This window comes from Apostichopus japonicus, chromosome 18 (assembly GCF_037975245.1).
Source record: "Apostichopus japonicus isolate 1M-3 chromosome 18, ASM3797524v1, whole genome shotgun sequence".
Taxonomy (NCBI): Eukaryota; Metazoa; Echinodermata; class Holothuroidea; order Aspidochirotida; family Stichopodidae; genus Apostichopus; species Apostichopus japonicus.
In genome coordinates this window covers 4,699,741-4,720,072 of record NC_092578.1, presented here as the reverse complement: position 1 = coordinate 4,720,072, position 20,332 = coordinate 4,699,741, and the positions used below count along the sequence as shown (strand labels likewise).

At 37.7% G+C, this 20,332-nt stretch overlaps 1 protein-coding gene across 10 annotated transcripts in view; it reads left to right on the top strand.

The window, feature by feature from the left end:
* Positions 1-20,332, top strand: part of LOC139958985 (histone deacetylase 4-like) — an 88,150-nt gene that overhangs the window by 12,644 nt on the left and 55,174 nt on the right. For 6 of the 10 annotated variants that reach the window (XR_011789922.1, XR_011789921.1, XR_011789919.1 and 3 more), the window contains exons 1-2: positions 7,228-8,732; positions 14,357-14,431. Coding sequence is in view for 1 of the 10 variants with exons in the window: in XM_071956453.1 (XP_071812554.1) it covers positions 8,669-8,732; positions 14,357-14,431 (139 nt within the window). In the remaining 9 variants the exon portion in view is untranslated. Of the gene's footprint in view, positions 1-606; positions 710-7,222; positions 8,733-14,356; positions 14,432-20,332 lie in introns of those variants that run through there. The other 4 variants (XR_011789926.1, XR_011789925.1, XR_011789924.1 and 1 more) reach the window with 4 other exon arrangements.

Below are 20,332 nucleotides of genomic sequence, written 5' to 3'. Positions count from 1 at the left end.
AACTTTACCCATTTCAGAATTACCTTGATAACGGTATTGACATCTTCAGCCATAGCAAAGCAGGCTACTTCATGTATCAGCAATCAGAACTGTGGAAGGCTAATGTAAGAGATTTACTTGGCTCCTTGCTTACCTGTCTCCTCGCAACCTCAGCACTCTTGCTCTACTATGCCTAGAGTGAACTGGTATTTTTAACCTGTTTTCAGTGTGCCCTCTATGACCTGACCACTCTTTCTCATTCTACCACCCAAGTGTCTAGAACGTTTTGTTTTCCCTGAGATTTTTAACTGCTCTTACAGAATCTCACGGAACTGCCGTAATCAGGCCCTCTTTCAGTACATACTCACTGAAGAGACGGGTAAGCTCGTCACTCGTAAATGTCCAAACCTGGTAAGTTTTGGAATTCATCGCAGCTGTTAAGGGGAGGTTTTTAGTGTTCCATGACAGTTACCTCCATGACGTAGATCGATGGCGATGGTGTCTCCGCTAATGGTAACGATCTTAGCAAGCATTTCTTAACTTGAACAGTAGTTCCAGTTCCCTGAGCTACAGTAATGTATCATTGTATATACCCTGTTGCCTCTAATTTCTTCTTTCATATTCCAGATCTTTCCAAGTGCCTTGGAAGAGGATTTATCGAGGACTGGCTTCCGGTGTCCTGTTACATACAAGGAGTCAAAACTGGTTGAGGCTATGTCAAAACAAAGAGGTAATTACAAATTACAAATTAATTTTCGGGGAAGACTTTATTGTACAAGAATTGTCCATATCACTACAGAGTTCTTTGATGGCGATTACGATGGTTCGAGCAACAAGACATATATGAATACTGTATTTACTATTTTTACAGTATTAATAACATTCCTGCAATGGGCCACATTTACATTTTGGATCAGCTACCCCCATCCCCACCCCACTCGGTGTTCAGCATTACAACATGATCAATATATTTTTAACCTCTGTGCGTCTAAATCAGGCGGATGGAGGGGAGGGGGGGGGGAAGGATAGAGGTGGAGGAGGGAAGTGATAGACAGGGATTGTTTGATATCACAGTGCAGACTGCCATGGTGCTACTGTACATGGCAATTTGCAATGGCTCTTAACTGTTCAAACATGTGTGTAACAGTTAAGTACTGTTATTAACTGTGGTTACCACAGTTTGGAAGGTCTTTCATTAATTTCTCAGTGACTAAAGTTTCCGTAGGTGTTTCTGTTTGTGACAAGTGTATGAATAATACAGCACCAATGTCTTACCATATTTTTATGTGGGAAATATTACCCATATGTGTCTGTCACTTCAGGACAGTCGCAATTGGTTTATTCTTTGACAGGAAAAATGTAAAAGACATCTTCACTTAATTAGATGCTCAGTACGTTAAAGAGTGGGGGGGGGAGGAAATATGGAAGAACTGTAATCTACGGGGAATTGTCTGCAAACACTTAACTCATCAGTTACAAAACTATTGGACGAGGGAGGACTCTGGAGCAGGAGGTACATTCGAGGTCAAACAAAATTCAGTGGTTCGTTATGGTGGAATGTTCCAACTGTATGCATCATTTTAATGTTAAATCATATGAGTCACAAACTGTTAATAACCATTTTGAAAGCAAGTCTTTAATTCAACTATCGGCGGCACGCCCGTGCATTGTGGAGTCTTCTGGTCGGATTGTGGTAATGACATGAACGTGATGGAAGATAATAAGATCACGCTTGAAAAGGTGGCTCGATGGTTTGTTGAAATTTCAGTATTTTGCCTTGATATGTGGGTAAAGAAGACACATTTTAGTTATTTATAGTATGCTTTAAAATGGTGCTGAGTTATGAGAAAGATTGGAGGATGTTTTGAAATTGCACATCACTCATCTGTGTGTAATGTATTACCCGTCCCTCTGTCCCCCCCAGTCCTGTCCCAGCGTCCCGTCCCCGCCTCTCACCTCTTGTGTCCAATTCAGAAACTTGGAAGTTGACACTATGATTTGGTCCGTGGAAGCTGATCTGGCCTTTGTTTAATAATTATATTGTTTAGAAAAGTCTGCATTTTGGAGTCCTTTTTGCTAACCATGAAAACAATCTGTTACTGACATACTCACATTAAGTCCACCAAACTAGCACTATTAAGAATGAAAAAAAAAATTGTCCTATAACTTCACAGAAAATTTTTGGGACAAGAATTTCTCTACATTGGATTAAATGTCATGGAATTTCAGTGATTTAAAAATATCCCAACTGGTCATAGTCATTATACATACTGTACAGCTCTCAGAGTTTAAATCTTAAAATGTCTTTTTGAAACATTTCAAAGGTTGTACGGCTCTGTCCCCTTGAAGCAAAGTCACGCATAATCCAAGACAAAATATAATGTTCCTAAGCTAGACAATTCCAGCAACTCTAATTCTTCCAACTTGTCCTCGATACCGTCACATGCTCTTTTGCATCAGTGGTGGATGGATAAATCATTCCATTCTTCTTGTAACCTCTCCCTTGATTCACTCTAACTTTTAACCTAGAGCCTACAAAAAGTTTGGTAAAATATTAGCACTTTGCCCCACAATCATGACTGCAGTGTTGTTAAATGCCCAAGTCCTCTACCGAGTTGCAAATTTATGCACCATTGTAACTTAGGCTGATTACTGTAAACTATAAATTTACACTGTAATTTTTCATGCAATGGAATCCTTGTTGGATTTTTAAAAAGCACTCTATATAGAAGAAAGAGAATGACAACCCCAGACAAATACTCTTATTGGAGACTTTTAAATTCCAGACTGGGTGTAGAAGAGAAGAGAAAAGGGAAAAGTAGGTCAATGAAATTCCCTTTGGGGATTCTGTCAAAAGCTCACCAATCTATGACCCTTGAAATTGAGGCAGCCTTTAAAAGTCACTGGCAGTGACCCCTGACCTTTTTATGTTTGTGACCCACATAAACATTGGGATATGGTTGCCTTAATGGATCTTTATGTCTTGTTGCTACTGTATATGTGTATGTTTATTGATCATGAATACAGTGGCTTTGTAATTGAAATACCTAGAGAAAGTAAAAAAGTTTCAACTTGTAATTTTTTTTCTGACAGGTCCCTTGTGATCCTAATCTACATGATACATACTGTATGTGTGTATACATTGTTACTGCATATATAACTAGTATTTTTTTCCCCATATTTTTCCCCTGCTGGATTTGATATTGTATGCTCTTATACAAGTAGGAAAACACAGCTGTCAATAGGACTCCCCAACTGTACTGTTGTAGATCTGTGACAGGCCGTACAATGTTCTGCAGTTTGTGAAAAGAAAGCTCTTATATATACATATTGCGCAATTTGTAAGTTTCAAGGACGGTAGTACAATGATTTACTATATAGGACAAACAAGTTATTTTACTAATAAAAGGGAAAAAATGGATTGTGTTGACTTGCAAAAGGTCTTGAAGTACTTCGTCAGTTTGGAATTAAACTGCTCCCAAATGTGAAATTAGAAATAACAATTTTAGTAATTTTAACATTTAGGTCCACAGTGTACATTCAGTACAGTGCAGAGAGCTCTATTAAACTGTATTGCTGGTTCAAGTTTGTTTTAGTCTGTCATACAACATGAATGTTTAGGTTGTCCTTGGTCACAAACTTAATTTTGATATATATATATATGCATTGTTAACCTTTAGACCGTTGATCCATCAGAGGCTTATTAACCAAATTGGCTGGACTAATAAGTCTAACACTCTGACCATTAGGGTCATTTCCTCCAATGCAACACAAACCTCAATAGAAAAACAAGTACAGTATGGCCACAAATAGCATGCTTTACATGTCATTACAAATTTGACATGGGCAAATGTATTGAAGTGCTCAAGTTTTTATTTTTTTATGATATATCATAAGTAATAATTTTGGGAGTTGGTAAAATGGCCTAATTGTGATAGCATACTGTATATTTCAACAACCGATGCAGAGTGATCGTATCTTGAAATTTGTGATCTTTATTTCGCAATGTGAAAGAGAAAGTTACACTTTGGTCAAAGCCAGGAGAAGTTTACATGCTGTGAGTGTTGCTGCCTGTGGATCAGTCACAATATTTCAAATTGTCCTGCAAGTACCAATTTTTTGCCCACCTCTAGCTTTGACAGTTAGGATGAAGAATAGAGCTTTAACAGGTTAAAGGAAAGATAAGGTCCTGTAGTAGAAATTGTAACCAGTTACTGTACATATACGGTATAATTCAGACACAGTCAGTGCCAGGAACAATCAAAGTGTAGGTAATGTCATTTCTCCCCCTCCCATTCCCTTCCTTCCCTCCACCCCCCCCCCCCCCACAACATCAAAAAGAAAAAGTGAAGCGAGTCTTGGTTGTTTATTGTATTAACCAGCCCATGCATGTACAGTAGATCTTCATTATTAGCTACTTGTCGTACATGGGCATTACATGTATACAAAGGATTCATCACAAATAGTACCTGAAGGTACCTTTAATATATATGTAAAACTTCATCTGGAATGCACTTTGCAAAATGTACATGTATGTTAACTGTACACTTAGTTTCATCAGAAGGTACTGTACAGTACACTTTGTCTCCAACATGTACAACACTTTGTTTTAACAGTACAATGTGATGATTGTTTTGTTTTAGGGGAATAGAACACTAAGCATACAGTATATGTAGTGATAATTGCAGGTACCCACCATCACAATGTAATACATTTGTCTATATGGTTGCTTCACAATGGCAGTATATGAGGTGTATATTAATATTAGATTAAAACAGTACCAGCATTATGATCTCTTTCTGTCTAAATCCCTTATTCATCCTGTCCCGGTAAAAGATGTACTGTATAGATTAGATATATCTACTTTACAGCATGTTCAGATAACGAAACGAAAACTCTTGGCTCAAAATAAATATACGGAGACTTTATTAAAAAAATATAAAAATAATGAGGATGAATCATTCATTGATTGAGTAACCTTTTACTTAATTTGCTCCTCGCTTACCTGTCTCCTAACGACCTTGGCACTCTTGTCCCACCATGTCTACTGTAGAGTGATATGGTAACATTTTAACATTGTGCGCCGCCCTCTATGACCTTACCCTGTCGTTCATGACCTCCCTTCTCATTCTACCAATCGTATATTGAGAGCCTATTTTTTTTCAAGGCTCACTGTTTACTCTTCAAATTCTACGGAAATTCGAATTCCGGTACTTAGAGTCTCTTTGGGTGGAACTTTGGATCATCTGTGCACAGCCCGATAAATATCTTTTTCAAATTGAGGGTCTATTATTTAAACCGTTTCACCAAACAGATCTCTCAAATGCTTCAAATCACCTTCAGTCCTCTGGAATTTTAAGTTTACACCATTGGTGGTTTATTTCAAATATACTTCCTTTATTATTGAAGCATAAAACTGATGATAAGTTCTGTAAAATTACACACAAAAAGAAATTTAATAATAGTAATAATACATACATAGAAAGAAAGAAGGAAAGAAGTAATTAGATATAACTCGGTACGGTCTTTTAGGCACCTTCTCTGAATTTTTCGCTTTTTGGTTTTGATATACAGGTCTGTACAATATAGGTGCGTGGCCTTATTACAGTACGATGCGGCACTACTGTACCTGTAACCCTATGACCTGGGCTACTTCCATGTCATAATATGTCTTCACTTCCTGTTCCTCACACCGGTAGTCTTAAACATGCGCTTAGAACTCTCTAGGTGATTCTGTCATGTGAATTGCTTGGTTTAATAGTCTGGGGTGCTGTAAGAATCTCTCAACTGGCTTTAAAGAGGTTATAATTAGACAGAGGCATAAGTATTTGTAGGTTCATTGCTCCAGGATGACCTGAAAGCTCAGCTTTACTACACAGACAATGCACAATTACCATCGATTCAACTCATGTCCGTGATCTGTGGACGTTGACTCATTGTCTCTGAGACATTGAAGTTCCATCTTGATCGTGAAATCAGGGGAAAATTTTTAAGGATTTTTTTCGGCTGTTCATCGGGCAAACAAACTATGCAGTCACCTGTTCCTATATATATATATATATATATATATATATACCTCAAGTTTTACTCAAATGTAAGACTTTTCTCATACTTAGAATTCACAAAAGAAAAATGGCCAATATTGCAATAGGATATGTATTTTTAAAATTCCTTTCTGATATTTCTCCCAACTCAATTTTTGCAGATTGCACTAAAACAAGATTAAAACTTGGGCTACACAAATGTCAAAAAATCAGCCAGCACTTTTGTACCCCGATCCCCTTCCAAAAAAATTAATATAAAATAAATAAATAAAAAGGAAGAAAAATATAAATCTAACTAGGCGCCTGCTACGGAGTACTTAAAAAGAAGGATCGACTCCAAGCTCGTCCTACTTTATAGAGGCATATACTCTTATGCAAAAATCGACTTTGTATTCATTTAATAATGTAAACCTACTGTACTGTAGCTCAGTGTCATGCAGTGGGCGGTATTGGGATTTACCATAACTTGCTGTGACTAAAGCCATGTTGTATCGTTATACAAATACATTATTGTGATTGGAACAACACACATCTATACATATATAATATTAATTATGATTACACCCACCTTGACTACCTTTCATAATGAGCGATCAATTTGTCAGTTTTAAACCCACGTTGTTTTGTTTTGCAAAAAGTTTAATCCAACTACTTAATGTTTGCAGTATTGGCAAACAAGATGGAATAAAGTAACAGATAAATGTTTCAAGGTAGATTGTTATCTTTCCTTTATTAGACACACTCATGTCATATACAGAGTGACAGTCATATCCTAGTTTATCTAATGTTCATGTTCAGCCCCTGCACTCGTCTTGTCGTAGTTCGCTAATTATTAGTAGGGATGGATGTATACAGGTACTATATACATCCAATAACCCCCTGTCAGAATTGTAAACTGCTCAGCTTCATGACAACTTCTCTCGTTTTCTTTCTTGCCATCTGTTAGCAGTTCTGGTTTTAACAGCTCCTCAGTTTTGTGAAGTGGATCACACAGTAAAGAGGTGTGCCCAGTCAGTTCTGGCTGCCAACAGCTTGTTTGTTTGGTTTCTAAATATAACCTTTCCTTCATTACCATTGGGTGGTTGGATTGAATTGGCACCTAGTCTCAGTGCGTGAATGCGTGCGTGTGTGTGTGTGTGTGTGTGTGTGGTTTATTATAAATTCAGTCTTGCAAACGTCAATGTTATCAGTTTGTTTCTTGAACAGTGGAGGTATGTTAAGTGTTTAAAGGTACCAAAAGGGGTTTTTTCCCCCCCTCTTTTCTTTTTGTATCAGCCTTTCCTTTCTTTCCGCAGTGTGTGGTGAGCTTGTTTGTGTTACATGAAAGCAGATAATATTATAAATACTGCATATACAGCAGGACTCTTTTTTGATTCATTCAACTGTAAGGACATAATCATCAAAAGAGGATTGCCAATAATAGTAGAAGGAAATGCCAAAAAAAAATTTTTTTTTTTTTTTTTGCAAAGGTAACAAAAAGTCAAATGCAGGGCAAAGTCTGATCTATTCATAAGTGCAGTTGTTTTTGGTTTTGAAGTTCTCTTGGAATCGGCAGAATTTTTCTAAGTTTCTTCGTAAAACATTGTATCTTAAAACTGTGCAAAGCTTGGAGTGCAATTCTCTGTTATTTGACGAAATTTCTGTTTGGTTTAAAAGTCCAGTCTACATTTTAATTTGCGATGATTTCGCTCGGAATTTCACAAAAGACGGCCTTTTTGTCCGCCGGTGTTGCCAAAAAGATTCAATTATTATTTTGTTTTTAAGTGTGTTTTTATCTGCATAGAGGAAACACTTTGATTCATGTACAGTACTGTTTATTATACTAACTGTATACATATATATATATAAACAAATGTTTTCTGGCCAAGTTCATTCCAAGGAAGCAATTGTTGGCATTCGTAACCGTGATGGATGGCAACTTCTAAAGGAAGTCGTTAATTTTTGATAGTTCCACAAATCGCGTCATCTTCTTCCTCGGTTGAATTGTTTCAGAATTAAGAACCACGCCATTGTATCTGGATTCAAATCTGCAGCCTGGCAGATACGGTAGTGTACAGTACTTTTGTTGCTCGGGACAATTCTGTTTTCTCGGCCGATGGGATGTTGAACGTTTCCAGACCCTACCGTTTTAAGATCATTCTCCTCTATTTGTGGAAGAACCAGAAGCAAGTTTGATTTTACCGATACATAGTCGGTGACCTGGTAGTCTCTTTTCTCCTACCACTGGAAGCTCAAGATTATTAATTCTGTTTATCTTGGGAACATTGCATTTGTGACAAGTTTTTACCCAGAGCTCTTGTAGATTATCAACCGTGCACCTCGATTATGGACAGGTCTAACCGATGAGCCACTTAAAGCTTTGCACACAGTGTTTTGTAAAAAAGTTAGTTCACTCTTTAATTCATAGGGGAGTACAGTACTATCCTTGTATGTACAGCGAACTGCCCTTGTACAAAGTCAAATCCTTTGAGGTGAACATGTTCTTTTAGTTGTTAGGGTTCATGAAAGATACGATCAAAAGTCAAAACGTGACACGATTTGTGAAAAGAAAAGTTTGCCGTCACGGAAAAAAATAGTCACTTCCTTCTTCGGTCACGATTTGGGCAAGGATCAAGGTTGTACCCTTTTGAGGAATTTTCAGCATAATGCCGGGGAGGCAAAACAATCAAAGTGTTCAGTTAATAATCCCAGTATTTCCACGGCGAAAAGGTAAGGATTTTTCATTTTTCTCCTTTGGTACTCTACTGTATATATATACAGTATAGTAGTCAAGGATACTCATACAATGTATAATACAGTATCTCTAGGCAATAGTACTGTATGTTGTTTTTATTTTTTTAAATTTCTCAGTCATGGTCATCAACAAAGAAAAATATCTTGAAATGCTTGAAAGCAGTTTCAGTGATGTGTTTTGTAGCATTGTCTTTTTCCCATTTATTCCTTTTACTGTAAGTTGAATTTCAAATATCTCAGGTGCAAGGGTCTTCTTTTTGCTCTCAGTTTTTGGCCAATTTTGCAATGTCATAGATCAAGGATATTTATTTAGTGTCATTGATATACTACTACGTAGGCCTATACACTACCCACCACCACTGCCGAACACTGTTTATTTTTCGGTGGCTTAGAAATGATGAGCTGTTTGAACAATATCGATGTTACCTCTTGTGATGGTCTTCAAATAAATTGCAAGGTTACTTAAATGATTTAAATGTGTGTGTACACTCATCAATGATGGCATGGGTGGCAAGGGGGGGGGGAGGGCCCTGAAATCAATGTTGCAACTTTGTTTAATTTTTTATTTTTTTCAAAGAAACCTTTCAGCCTTGATTTGATTTTGGTATTAGTATATATTCAAAAGCAAGTACTGGTTAAAGCAAGAATAGTATTTCATTCCTTTTCCTGATTGATGTGGCTTGAAGGTAAAGGATTCATTTGTCAAGGTCTAATAACAAACTAAGTAAAAAATTCATCATACTGTACTAAAGAGACCACCAGGGATAACAAATTTCTGAACTAAGGTTTCAGCATTACATTAAAGCTGGTATCATGAGTCTTAGTTACAGCCCAGTGTGTTTGATGTGCTCTAGTTACAGTAATTGGTCATATATCATAATTAAAATGGCTCACAGAAATGGCGCCAAGTTTGCTTAATACATGTTTGCAGACCTTCAAATCTTGTAATATGGTGTAAAACTGCGTGCTTTGTTGTCTTACAGGGGGTGGCCAGCCTGCCCCATTATTCGTCTGCTCTGCACCTTTCAAACATTTTCAGCGCCCTTCCCCCTCTTTCAACGGATCTTGTACTTCCCTACTCACCAACTTCGTGGTAGCATCCAATTTGGAAAAGCATTATTGACTATTTTTCGCATGAAAATCTCTGTAATGGAAATTTTGTTAACCATGTACAGTACCTTGTGGTTGATTGTTATGATTTATATGTTTTCAAACAAATTCAACCATCCAGTAGGATTGGAAGAAATTTGGTTATTGACAGAAACAGTTTTGAACTTGTTCACCTTAGCACTTCACCAGACCAACATCGCCAAACATTTACTTCGCTTCCTCTCTTACCTGTCTCCTCACAACTTCTGCACTATTACTCTACCATGCCTAGACTGAACCGGTATCCATTTAGCACTGTGAGCCCTCTGTCACCTGCCACTTGCGGCCACTTACCCATCTTCTCATTTTACCACCCAAAGCACCTAGAATTGTGTTTATTTTTTATTTTGTGGTCGTCATGTGCTGAGTAAATGCTATCAGTTACACTACTCTGATACCTGTCTCCTTTCAACCAAACCAAATTCTAAGAACTGCTCCCTCTCTCCCACCCCCTCCCATTAACCAACATCCTAAAAGCATCCCCATCGACCCCACTTTCTAAAATTGGTTAAGCTCCAATCCTCTTTATTGTAATAAAATTTGTGGAAAATTTATTTGAAATTTGTGAAATGCTGCAATTACCCTGGTCATAATGTGCAATAGGATTGATCATGTCTAAATATAGAAGACCTTGGCTGCTGGAAGAAGACCTGATTTTTTTGCCACTGATTATACAAAATGAAGCGATAGATACTGCATGTGTACATGTATTACACATACAGTACAATACATACTTATAATGATGTTGCCTACAGACTTATGTACCCGGTAGTTCTGTGGCTTACCATGCTCCAGTAATTGCATTCCAATTAAGATGCGACAGTGATTTGTATCCAACTAACAAAATTTTTGGAACCAGTCTCACAGAGTAATGAAGATTAAATGATAAACGATGGTTGATTAGACCAGGTTGATATTCAACCAGGTATTATCTTTGTGAGACAGAACTTTTGTTAGTACAAATGAATGAATCACTGTATAGTTATAGAATTAGATCTCCAAATTTGTAAAATATTTTGCTACAATAGGTGGAAACTTTTGAAAGTGACTGGTATGCATTTTGCAGTGGGATTGAACACTAATAATATTTTATAGTGACAAGTTTGAAAATTACAGTGAAAATATGTTCATTTGGAAGAACTCCTATTTACATGTACATTTAACCTGTTTTACTGTACAAGATATTTATAACATGCTTGTATTAGTTTGTCCAAATGGGATCTTGGTTTGACCACAGTTAGAATTGAACGGTCATTCGCAAGCAACTGCTCTGTATTCTGTTACTGTCAATTTATTTTGCTTTCCTCTCCGTCTTCCCACGGTCTCTTCACAAACTATGCAATCTCTTTCTACTTTTGCCTTGATGGAACTGATGATAACCTGTTTAGCTCTAGACAGGGAATGCTTTAGTGTTCTAATTTAAGTAGAAGTTAGTTTCCGGTTGTATTACGCACCATTAAAGGTACAATTAGCGGTTCGGGTAGCGGTCGGGCGAATTGCCGCTGATACACCCATTCCTCTGTCTCTCTCCCTTATTTTTTTACCTGAGGTTTCATTGTGTATGCTTTACAGTATGTATACAGTATACATACATGAGTTGTACCTCCCTTGTTGGCGGCTGTAGTCAGCTTACAGTATGCTAATGTACTGCATGCCCTCTAGGTCTGTAAAGTCTGAGTGTCCTATGTATTTTGTGAGATGTTTACCAGTGCTACAAGTTCAATGATTTACATTGTTCCTACTTGTTTACTAACTTCCCACAAATATTGAACTTTCACTTGATCTCCACCAACTTGATCCTTTTTCATTTATTTATTTTATTTTTATTTTGGGTTGTTTGTCTTTTCTTTATGATTATTTTGGCTATCTACAGGGTACTACCCCTTCCAATTCTTGATAGCTACAGTAGAGATGTTTCACTCTCAATCTATGTTATTTGTAGTATTATTATTATTATTATATATATAGTATTATATATATTATTATTTCTAGTAGTTAAAGAGATTACAAGATGTGTGACAATTTTCAATCTATCCATGGCATGAATTTGTTTGCAGCAAGTGTACAGTACAGTATGTTGTCAATGGCTGGGATCATCTCGGTTCTCATGGAACTAATAGCATACAGAACTTTACAAAGGAGCTATTTTTAAATGTTTTTCGAGGTCAAGTACACTATACTGTTTGTGTCTGGGTGACTTTGCACTCGTTGCATTATATATGAAAGACCCTTTATGAACAGGCACCATGAACCTTACCTATATATTGTGCAATGCATTATATAGAATTCGGTGCTATAGTATAATGAGACCTTTCTGGTGGCGCTCACCTCTGTTTTTGTGTGCATGAAGTGGGCAGAGCTGTTTTCTTTGAAGTGATGGTGTATGTGTGTTTGTATTTGTGTGTTTGCAAATGTGTGGATGTCTGTGTGTTTCCACATGTGAGTATGTGACACCATAAAACATGGATGAGCTTCATACATGGCGTGTGGATTCACCATGTTGAGTACAAGAAATTCTGTGTTTCTTATTTCTGTGAGCATTGAAAGCTCATTGTATGCCAACAGAGGAGGTCACTGTCGGCAATCTTTGTTTACAAACACAACATTTTATCATGATGTAAATCTGGCATATACAGCATTGCTACGAACACAGGATTCATTTCCATTCATGGAATTGTAGAATAAGAAAAGGTAGTGGGGACCGGGGGGCGGGGAAGTAGGTGATGGGACGAGAAAGGGGGTTGGTGTCAAAGTCACCCCGCCAGATTCTGCCACCTTTGATCATCCGATGCATTTGGTCTTCTCACTCCAGTGAAAACAAAAGCACTTGCCGAGCACTTTGTTCATACAGTATACTGACTGACAGTACAAACAATGTAGGTGTCACAATGGACACAAAACGCCCGTCAGCAAATAATTTTGACAGACAAAAATATTTTAAAAAAAAGAAATAAAAAGGAACGAAGGAAGGAAGGAAGCAAAACAAAACAAACAAAAGAAAAACAACATCTTGATATTTAACAAACATGACAATTAATAACAGTTAGGCAACTTGGACGCTTATCAAAGAGCTGTCTGTTGGTGTCTCAACCGCTCTTCTACTCCTCCTCCTCACACTTGCGTCACTAGATCGCACGAAAATAGCAAGTTTAAAAATAAACCAAAGCATCTCGAACATATCCAAGGGCAATTGTAATTAGCTGCACACAGTCTGGAGTTCACCAACAGATTTTTATAGGGAAAGCGTTTCTAGTGTTGTTGATCTTAGTATTTTTAAATCTGCTCGACTATTCTGTTCTGTTTCTTCTTTTGACTCGGAGTGTGGAGTTTTATTTTTAGGCTTTTATTTCTATTTTTGAAGCGTTTCCGCCCGGGCCGGATAAGGTGGCAGAAGTCTATTCCTGAATTTTTCAGGGGAAAAGCAGTGAATAAATGTGGTGCTTCATTGTTGTCAGTTTTGTAAATTTAGTGTTTACATAGATTGGAATATCTTTCCCTCTTTGTATTTTCTGTTTTGTTTTATCCCCTAACACAAAATAAGTTTTGTTTCATTTATTTGATTGTCTACAACATTAAATAGTACAAGTTGCACAAAATAACTAAAAATAATATGTGCAACAATGAAGTAAAGAGCATTAAAATTGAAAAAAAAAACTGAGGTGCTTGTCGAAGAGTTTGTCCCTAAAAATCTGGAAAAAAGTCAAATCAGAAATTTGTCCCCTCCCACCTCATCCTCCCTCCCTCCCTCCCCACCCCATCCTCCCTCCCCAGAGTGATTGTAAATATTTAAGAATAAATCCATAGATGGGATTAATATAGTTGTCACAGTATTATTATTCATCATGTTTTATAAATGTTTTTAAGAATGAAGATAATTCACTGTTTTTCATACTTTTTACAGCAATATTGATGCCTCATTAGGAGAAGTAGGTCATACGTAGCTGGACAGTAACAAAGTTTGCCATCTTTGTAGCAATGCACTGTACAGTATTCTGGGTTTCCCGCATGCCAAATGATGTGCCTAGTCAGCACTGTACCCTCTCCTGCGAATTTTACCGTAGGTGTACGTATGTGTGTTCCTCTGGTTCCGACTGGTTAGCCCTAGTGGTTAGAGCATCCGCTTATCAGCTGGAAGGTTCGGGGTTCGACTCTGGGCCGAGTCATACCAAAAATGAGACCTTCTGCCATCTTGCTTGGTGCTCAGCATATAAGTATGGAGTGCGGGAATATGTGTGTCTGATCGGTAAATCCGATTTAGCGCCCTTTGTGGCAGCTCATCGTGTATAGTCCACAGTGACTTGAGAATGGTTATGGAATTACAATAGACGGTCGGTTATAGGCACTGCGCCATGAGCGTCTTTGGGCGGATACCGGCGCAATACCAAATGAACACTATTCTATATCTATTTTGTATGAAAAAGATAACTATCAATGTTTTGTTTTGTTCACAGTAGATGCATCTCCGACAGAGGCCTCGGATAACATCCAGGGAGTTGAGGACCACTTCAATAGCATGCATCTCAAAGGTTTGTCAAAATACTCTGTTCACCTTTGATTTAAGCTTCGGTCATGTTTTGAGAACAGAAGGGGGTTATACTACAAGGACTATATCAACTTTCTAACTGTGTAAAATGCTCGCATATCCATGACACCCTGCAAAGAGGAGCAAGATTGTAGAGTGGTGGGTGGGGGTGAACCAATAGGGAAGGTTAAATGCCTCTGTCATTTGCAACAGACACACAGACTCTCGCGAATCTAAAGATGGGGGGTCTTGTTCCACCATATTTACTCCATTCCTGGTTTACCTGTCTCCTCACAACCTACTACCCTAGGTACTCTCATTCTAGCGTGCCAAGAATGAACTGGTAACCTTTAAACACTGTGCGACCTCTATGACCGGCCGGCCTCCAATCAATGCCCTCCCTTCTCATTTCTACAACCCAAAGTGCTCACATCGTTCGTTTTTTGTGTGAATTATTTTGTGACTTAATTCGATTGAACGGTTCCTTAGGATCTTTGTTTGTCTTTATGGGAAACAGGAATGCTATTCCCATTCGTGTGCAGCCCCCCCCCCCGTACCCTTTTTGTCTAGGGGAGCGTTTTGAGGCTGCTTAGGGAGCAGTTTCCGCCCTGTTAAAATTCAAAGAGTTCTCAAATTCATAGAGTTCTACAGTATGTAGCTAGACCTCGTTCTCACGTTGATCCACCATCGGATCTACTGGGTCAATTCAATGAACCGGCTCTCAGAGGCAAGAGAAGATCCTGAGATCTCTTGAGTTGTCAGATGTGAACAAGGCGTACTTAAAAATCTCCCTTCCTTTTGTCGTGTTGATTTATTCAAAACTCAATATTCATCTAAGAGGCAGAAAAACTGCTAAACTTTTACATTTACTTAGAAATGAAAAAGCTACACAATTTTATGCTGGTAGGTGTAAAAGCTTTTGATTTTATGTCATTTTGTGAAAGTACAACACATCAACCTGTGCCTGTAACAAGTAGAACAGTTGGCCTGAATAACACAGTACACAAGAGAGGGCAGTGTTAAAATGCTTTATACCAGAGGCACAAGGCATGGTAATGCAAGGATGAAGTTGTTGTGATTTGAAAGGTAAATTATATGTACAAATATGTACATACCATTTACTTTTGAAATTGTTGTTATTTTTTTTTTCTAAATCTGTTTACCAGATACTTGAGGCATGTTAATTTTGCTAGATTTTGTACAATGTTGGTTCAAGCTCGTTAGATTTTATAGGTCTGTGGACAAAAGAGCCATATTTTAATAACTTTAGGTTAATGTTTAAAGGTTAAGATATACAGTTTGTAGGTATCTCACTTTGCAAGTTCGTTTTTGGTTAGTATTTGGATAGACAGTCAGTCTCCAAAAAGTACAACGTCTAAATTCATCGTGTCAAAAATCTGTTTTGAACTCTAAAAGCAGACCCGAGTCACGCGTAGTGAAATTGTCGGAAAAATGCGAGACTAGTTGTTTCCCTTTTCCCCCTCTGTGCCCCGATAACTTTGTTTATTAAATGGCCAGTTGATGACAAAAATAACGGCCGTCTTTGTACAATGCGAAGAAGTACAGGGGGTAAGCTACAATTTACTTCGCTCCTCGCTTACCTGTCTCCTCACAACCTTAGCACCTCATTCTACCGTGTCTAGTGTGCCCTGGTGATCTTTTAACACTGTGCACCCTCAGCGACCGGCTCCTCCGGTCGTTGCTCTTCCTTCTCATTCTACCATCCAGTGTTCACACATGCGTTTTCGTAGGGGATACCAAATCTTACGGAAATTGCACAGTGTTAAAAGATTACCAGGCATACTAGACACTGTAGAATGAAGTGCTAAGGTTGTGAGGAGACAGGTAAGCTTGTTACTCGTAAATATATAAACCAGTAAGTGTTTATGATGTAGACTGTGTCGTGCTTGTCGTATGCCCATAGTTTGTTTTCGGGCAGAGTGTGCTTGTTTTGACTCACAAGCTCTGGGTTTTTAGACTTTTCTTTGTGATACGATATGTAACAAGTTGTTTGATGTCTTTTGTGGTGTTTTGGTGCTCAAATTGTAAACACACAAAACAGTGCTGGAAATACTTTAGATAATCCTCTTTTGTTTGGATGTGGAAGAAAAAAAGTGTTTTTAGTAACTTTTTACCCTCCTAGTTAAATATGAGGTACACCACAGATTTTGTATAATTTGGTAAGCATCTTTTTTTTTCTATGATCATATTTTCTCTGAAATTTACTTTTCCAAATTAGCCAGTTTTATTAAAGCTCTTTCTATCCACACAAATACTTCTTCTTAAAATTAAAGTGGGGTAGATTAATACAAAGATTTCAATTTACACTAATATGGTCAGTTTTCAACAGAAATGTGAGTTAGCTCTTGGAATTGAATGGAAACAAGTTTAGGTTTGAATCATGTAATATTTCTTTATCAAGATCATTGTACTTTACAATAGGGGATGAATTTTTGAGGAAGATTAAGTTTACAGCCAAACCGTTGAGTGTTAATTGTGCAATTTTTGCCATTCAAAAGTTGTGTTGAAATTGTCTGAGGAAATAATCTTCAAAAATTAGTTAATAAAAAGCAACCCTGGGTATTTAATGTGCACACCTTGTGACCTACCACTGTAACCACAATGAAAACAGGTTGATATATTGACAAAAGTGTTACTGGCCATATTTAACCAACACCTGTGAATTTGACTGGGAAAAAGGAGGTTAAGTTAGAATGATGTGTGGCTGCGTCCCGGTGAAAAGTACAGATGACTTTAAAGTAGATATATACGGTAAAATTTACAGGTAGTAGGCCTGCCAGAACCGTCACCGAGCGAGATAAATTCACCAAAGACCCCCGTACAGCAGTAGCTTGTATTTTGTTGCAGAGGGTAGAGTACTGAGCATTGATAAACACACATGATTGTATAGTCATCAAGCTCAGTAAAAGCTGCCCATCTCCCTATCAATCAATCAGGAGAATCGTAAGTAAACGAGGAGATTAATTATACTGTCTGATTGGGTGAAACTTTGTTGCTGTCGTTCAGACAGTTTCCCCCCCCCCCCCCCCCGTCAGTATTATTTATCAGAAGCAATCGCAGAGGTACAAGTTGATGGTTTTTATTATGACAAATTGATTGATACGAGTTTGTCGATACAAGAGATTTGTACAGTTTAGCTAATGAAATACTCTGCAATGTGATAATTTAAAGGACTTTAGGCACAGTCCTAGGTTGCATGCTGTCATCAGGAGGGGGGGGGGCCTTGGGGGGGGCTTGGTGGGGGGTGTTGGGGGTTTGCAGCATCCTGTAGCCAGACTGCATAGGGATGTAATGTCTTGGGCCGTGCAAGTGTGTATTTTCACATAATAGGCACTAAAATAGCACAGGATAGGCATAGCTGATCTGCTGAGATATGCTCCAGTGTTTGATATTGGTTACGCCTTCTTGCAGGGCAATTTGCAGCTGCTGTAGGAAGAAGCTTTTTCAGTCAACACAGGCTACTGCTTTTACAAGGAGAATCCTTCTAATGACATTATGTGATTCCGTCCGTTAGGAAAAAAAGGAAATACATAAAACAGTTCGCTTTCCAAAAATGGAACTTTGATTGAGCGCAGACATGACCATGGAGGTAAACAAATGAATACTGGCCATGAGGCAGTTATTTTTAATGACCACTAATGTGGGAGCACCCCCCCCCCCCACCCAAAAGGGCTAATGGATTAAAACTCTACATGAATTCAACATTTTATGTCAAATTTGGAATCTAAATTTAAATCTTGAGTTAGTAAGCATTTGTTACACTGGTGACATCGTCACTTTTACTGTTGCATATTCATTACGAAACTCATATACTTTTACTGTTGCATATTCATTACTGAACTCATATCAAGGCGTGGTCTAGCTGTTGTAAGGAGAATCATTTGTTTCAAAAATGCTGTCAAAAATTTGACCGTTTCAATCCTGTTTCTGTTTTTGTCAGTGTTTAGTTTTATTTACTTCGCTCCTCGCTTACCTGTCTCCTCACAACCTTAGAACCATGTTCTACCGTTCCTAGAATGTCCCAGTAACCTTTTAACGCTGTGCGCCTGCTATGACCGGTCCTTCCGTTCATTGCCCTTCCTTCTCATTCTACCATTCAAAACATTCAATGACATATTTCGTCCATGGACAACACCGGTGGTACATTGAAAAATAAAGAAAAACATACGATCAAATATCATCTTATGTTGTTTCCCATTTCAGTATGCACAGAATAACTTCAATCACATAAGTTTTCTCGACTGGAGAATAACATGTAAGGTCATTACCATAATGTTGCTGTATAAAAGTTTTTTGCATCGTTTTATTTTTATGTATAACTTTTGACAATATTTTATCTATCAGAATTTCATAATAATGCAGTTTGTTACTTTCATTCTGGTCATTTATTCCATTTCAAAATATAAAGAAAGCAAAAAAAAAAAAAAAAAATTTGTATATATGTGTTTATGGATGGCCAAATTGTTATGATGATGATTTATCTGATTATCATAGTTATTGAAGTTACCAACCTGTTAAAGTTTGTGTATTTTTAACCGCCTTGAAATAAGCTAGAGAGACCACAAATGAGTCGTATTTCGAAATGTCAATCTCCACCGTCACATTCGCAAAAGTTTTTTCCACCCATTCCCCCTCCCCCTCTTTCCTCTTGAGTTCATTGTCTAATGTCATCTTTCTAAATATCAGGGAATCATTTTTTGCTTTCCTGTAATCATTTTTACACTTGTAAGTGTTTTACTGTAGGTCGTGTGGAGGAGGTCTTAAACAGTCCGCCGAGGCTGTACATGTAAAATATTTTGGAAAATCTTGTAAATGTGATATCTCAAGCAGGGTATTAAATTTGGATAGAGTTACAACATAACATTCACTGCAATGACGCCAAGAAAAAAAAAATTCACATTGATTGTAACGTAGATTCGGAAGCAAGGTAGAGTGGGCGGTATTTCGGACGTGGATTAGTCAGGGGGTGGGTATCAAATCTTTGTAAGCTTAGGAAGATCAGAGGGCATATATATACATTATGTATCAAGTCTTGTCTTTTAATAAAAGTTCCAGGTATGCTAAAAGTTTTCTGATGAGAGATGAAGATGTAATTGAAGCATGACAGTATCTTTATGAAAGATGAAAATCAGGTGGTGGGGATGGAGAAGAAGATGGAGAAGGGGATGGGATGGAGAAGAGGAGGGGAGGGGCAGAGGATCAGGAGGTACAGGAGAGGTAAGTCTGATGCTCTCCGAGTACTTTTAAAAAAGATATTGGAGCAATGAAATTTAAAATAAGCAACCTATTTGCACAAAACTGTATTTCTTTAATTGAGCAATTAGTACAAGTCATAAAGTAAACTGATAATTCCTTATTAAAAAAGATAGCCTGCACAGTTCGTAACTAGCTTTGATGGCAAAAAAGCATATATCTTTCTACTCTCTTTGTTTGATTCATGAAGGTAGGGTTGTCACTGGGTCAGGGTTGAGGGGGTCACCATATAGTAAAAGCAACATGACCTTTTAGTACATGATTGTACATACCTTCATGTGTGAAAACTGCTTCATTCAAAGAACATTTAATTCACAACTGGTATGTAGTTGTCACATTCTTTGCCTTCTTTTCAGATGGTAAAAGTTTTTTTTTTTAGTGTCTGATTTCTGAAGTTGAATGTCAATCACCTCTATTAGAATACCATGTGGTAAAGATGTGAGTACATTAATTTGTTCACCCAATAACCCTGTATGCCCACAGATACACATTAGGGAATTTTGATTTCAATTGCTTTTTTAAACATCTTCGGTGACACCTTGTTTACAAACAATGCCTGTAAGTTTTTCCCTGAGAGGGTTTAAAAGGTAACATCTGTGCCCCCCTCAGGCATCACCTGGTGAATGAACTG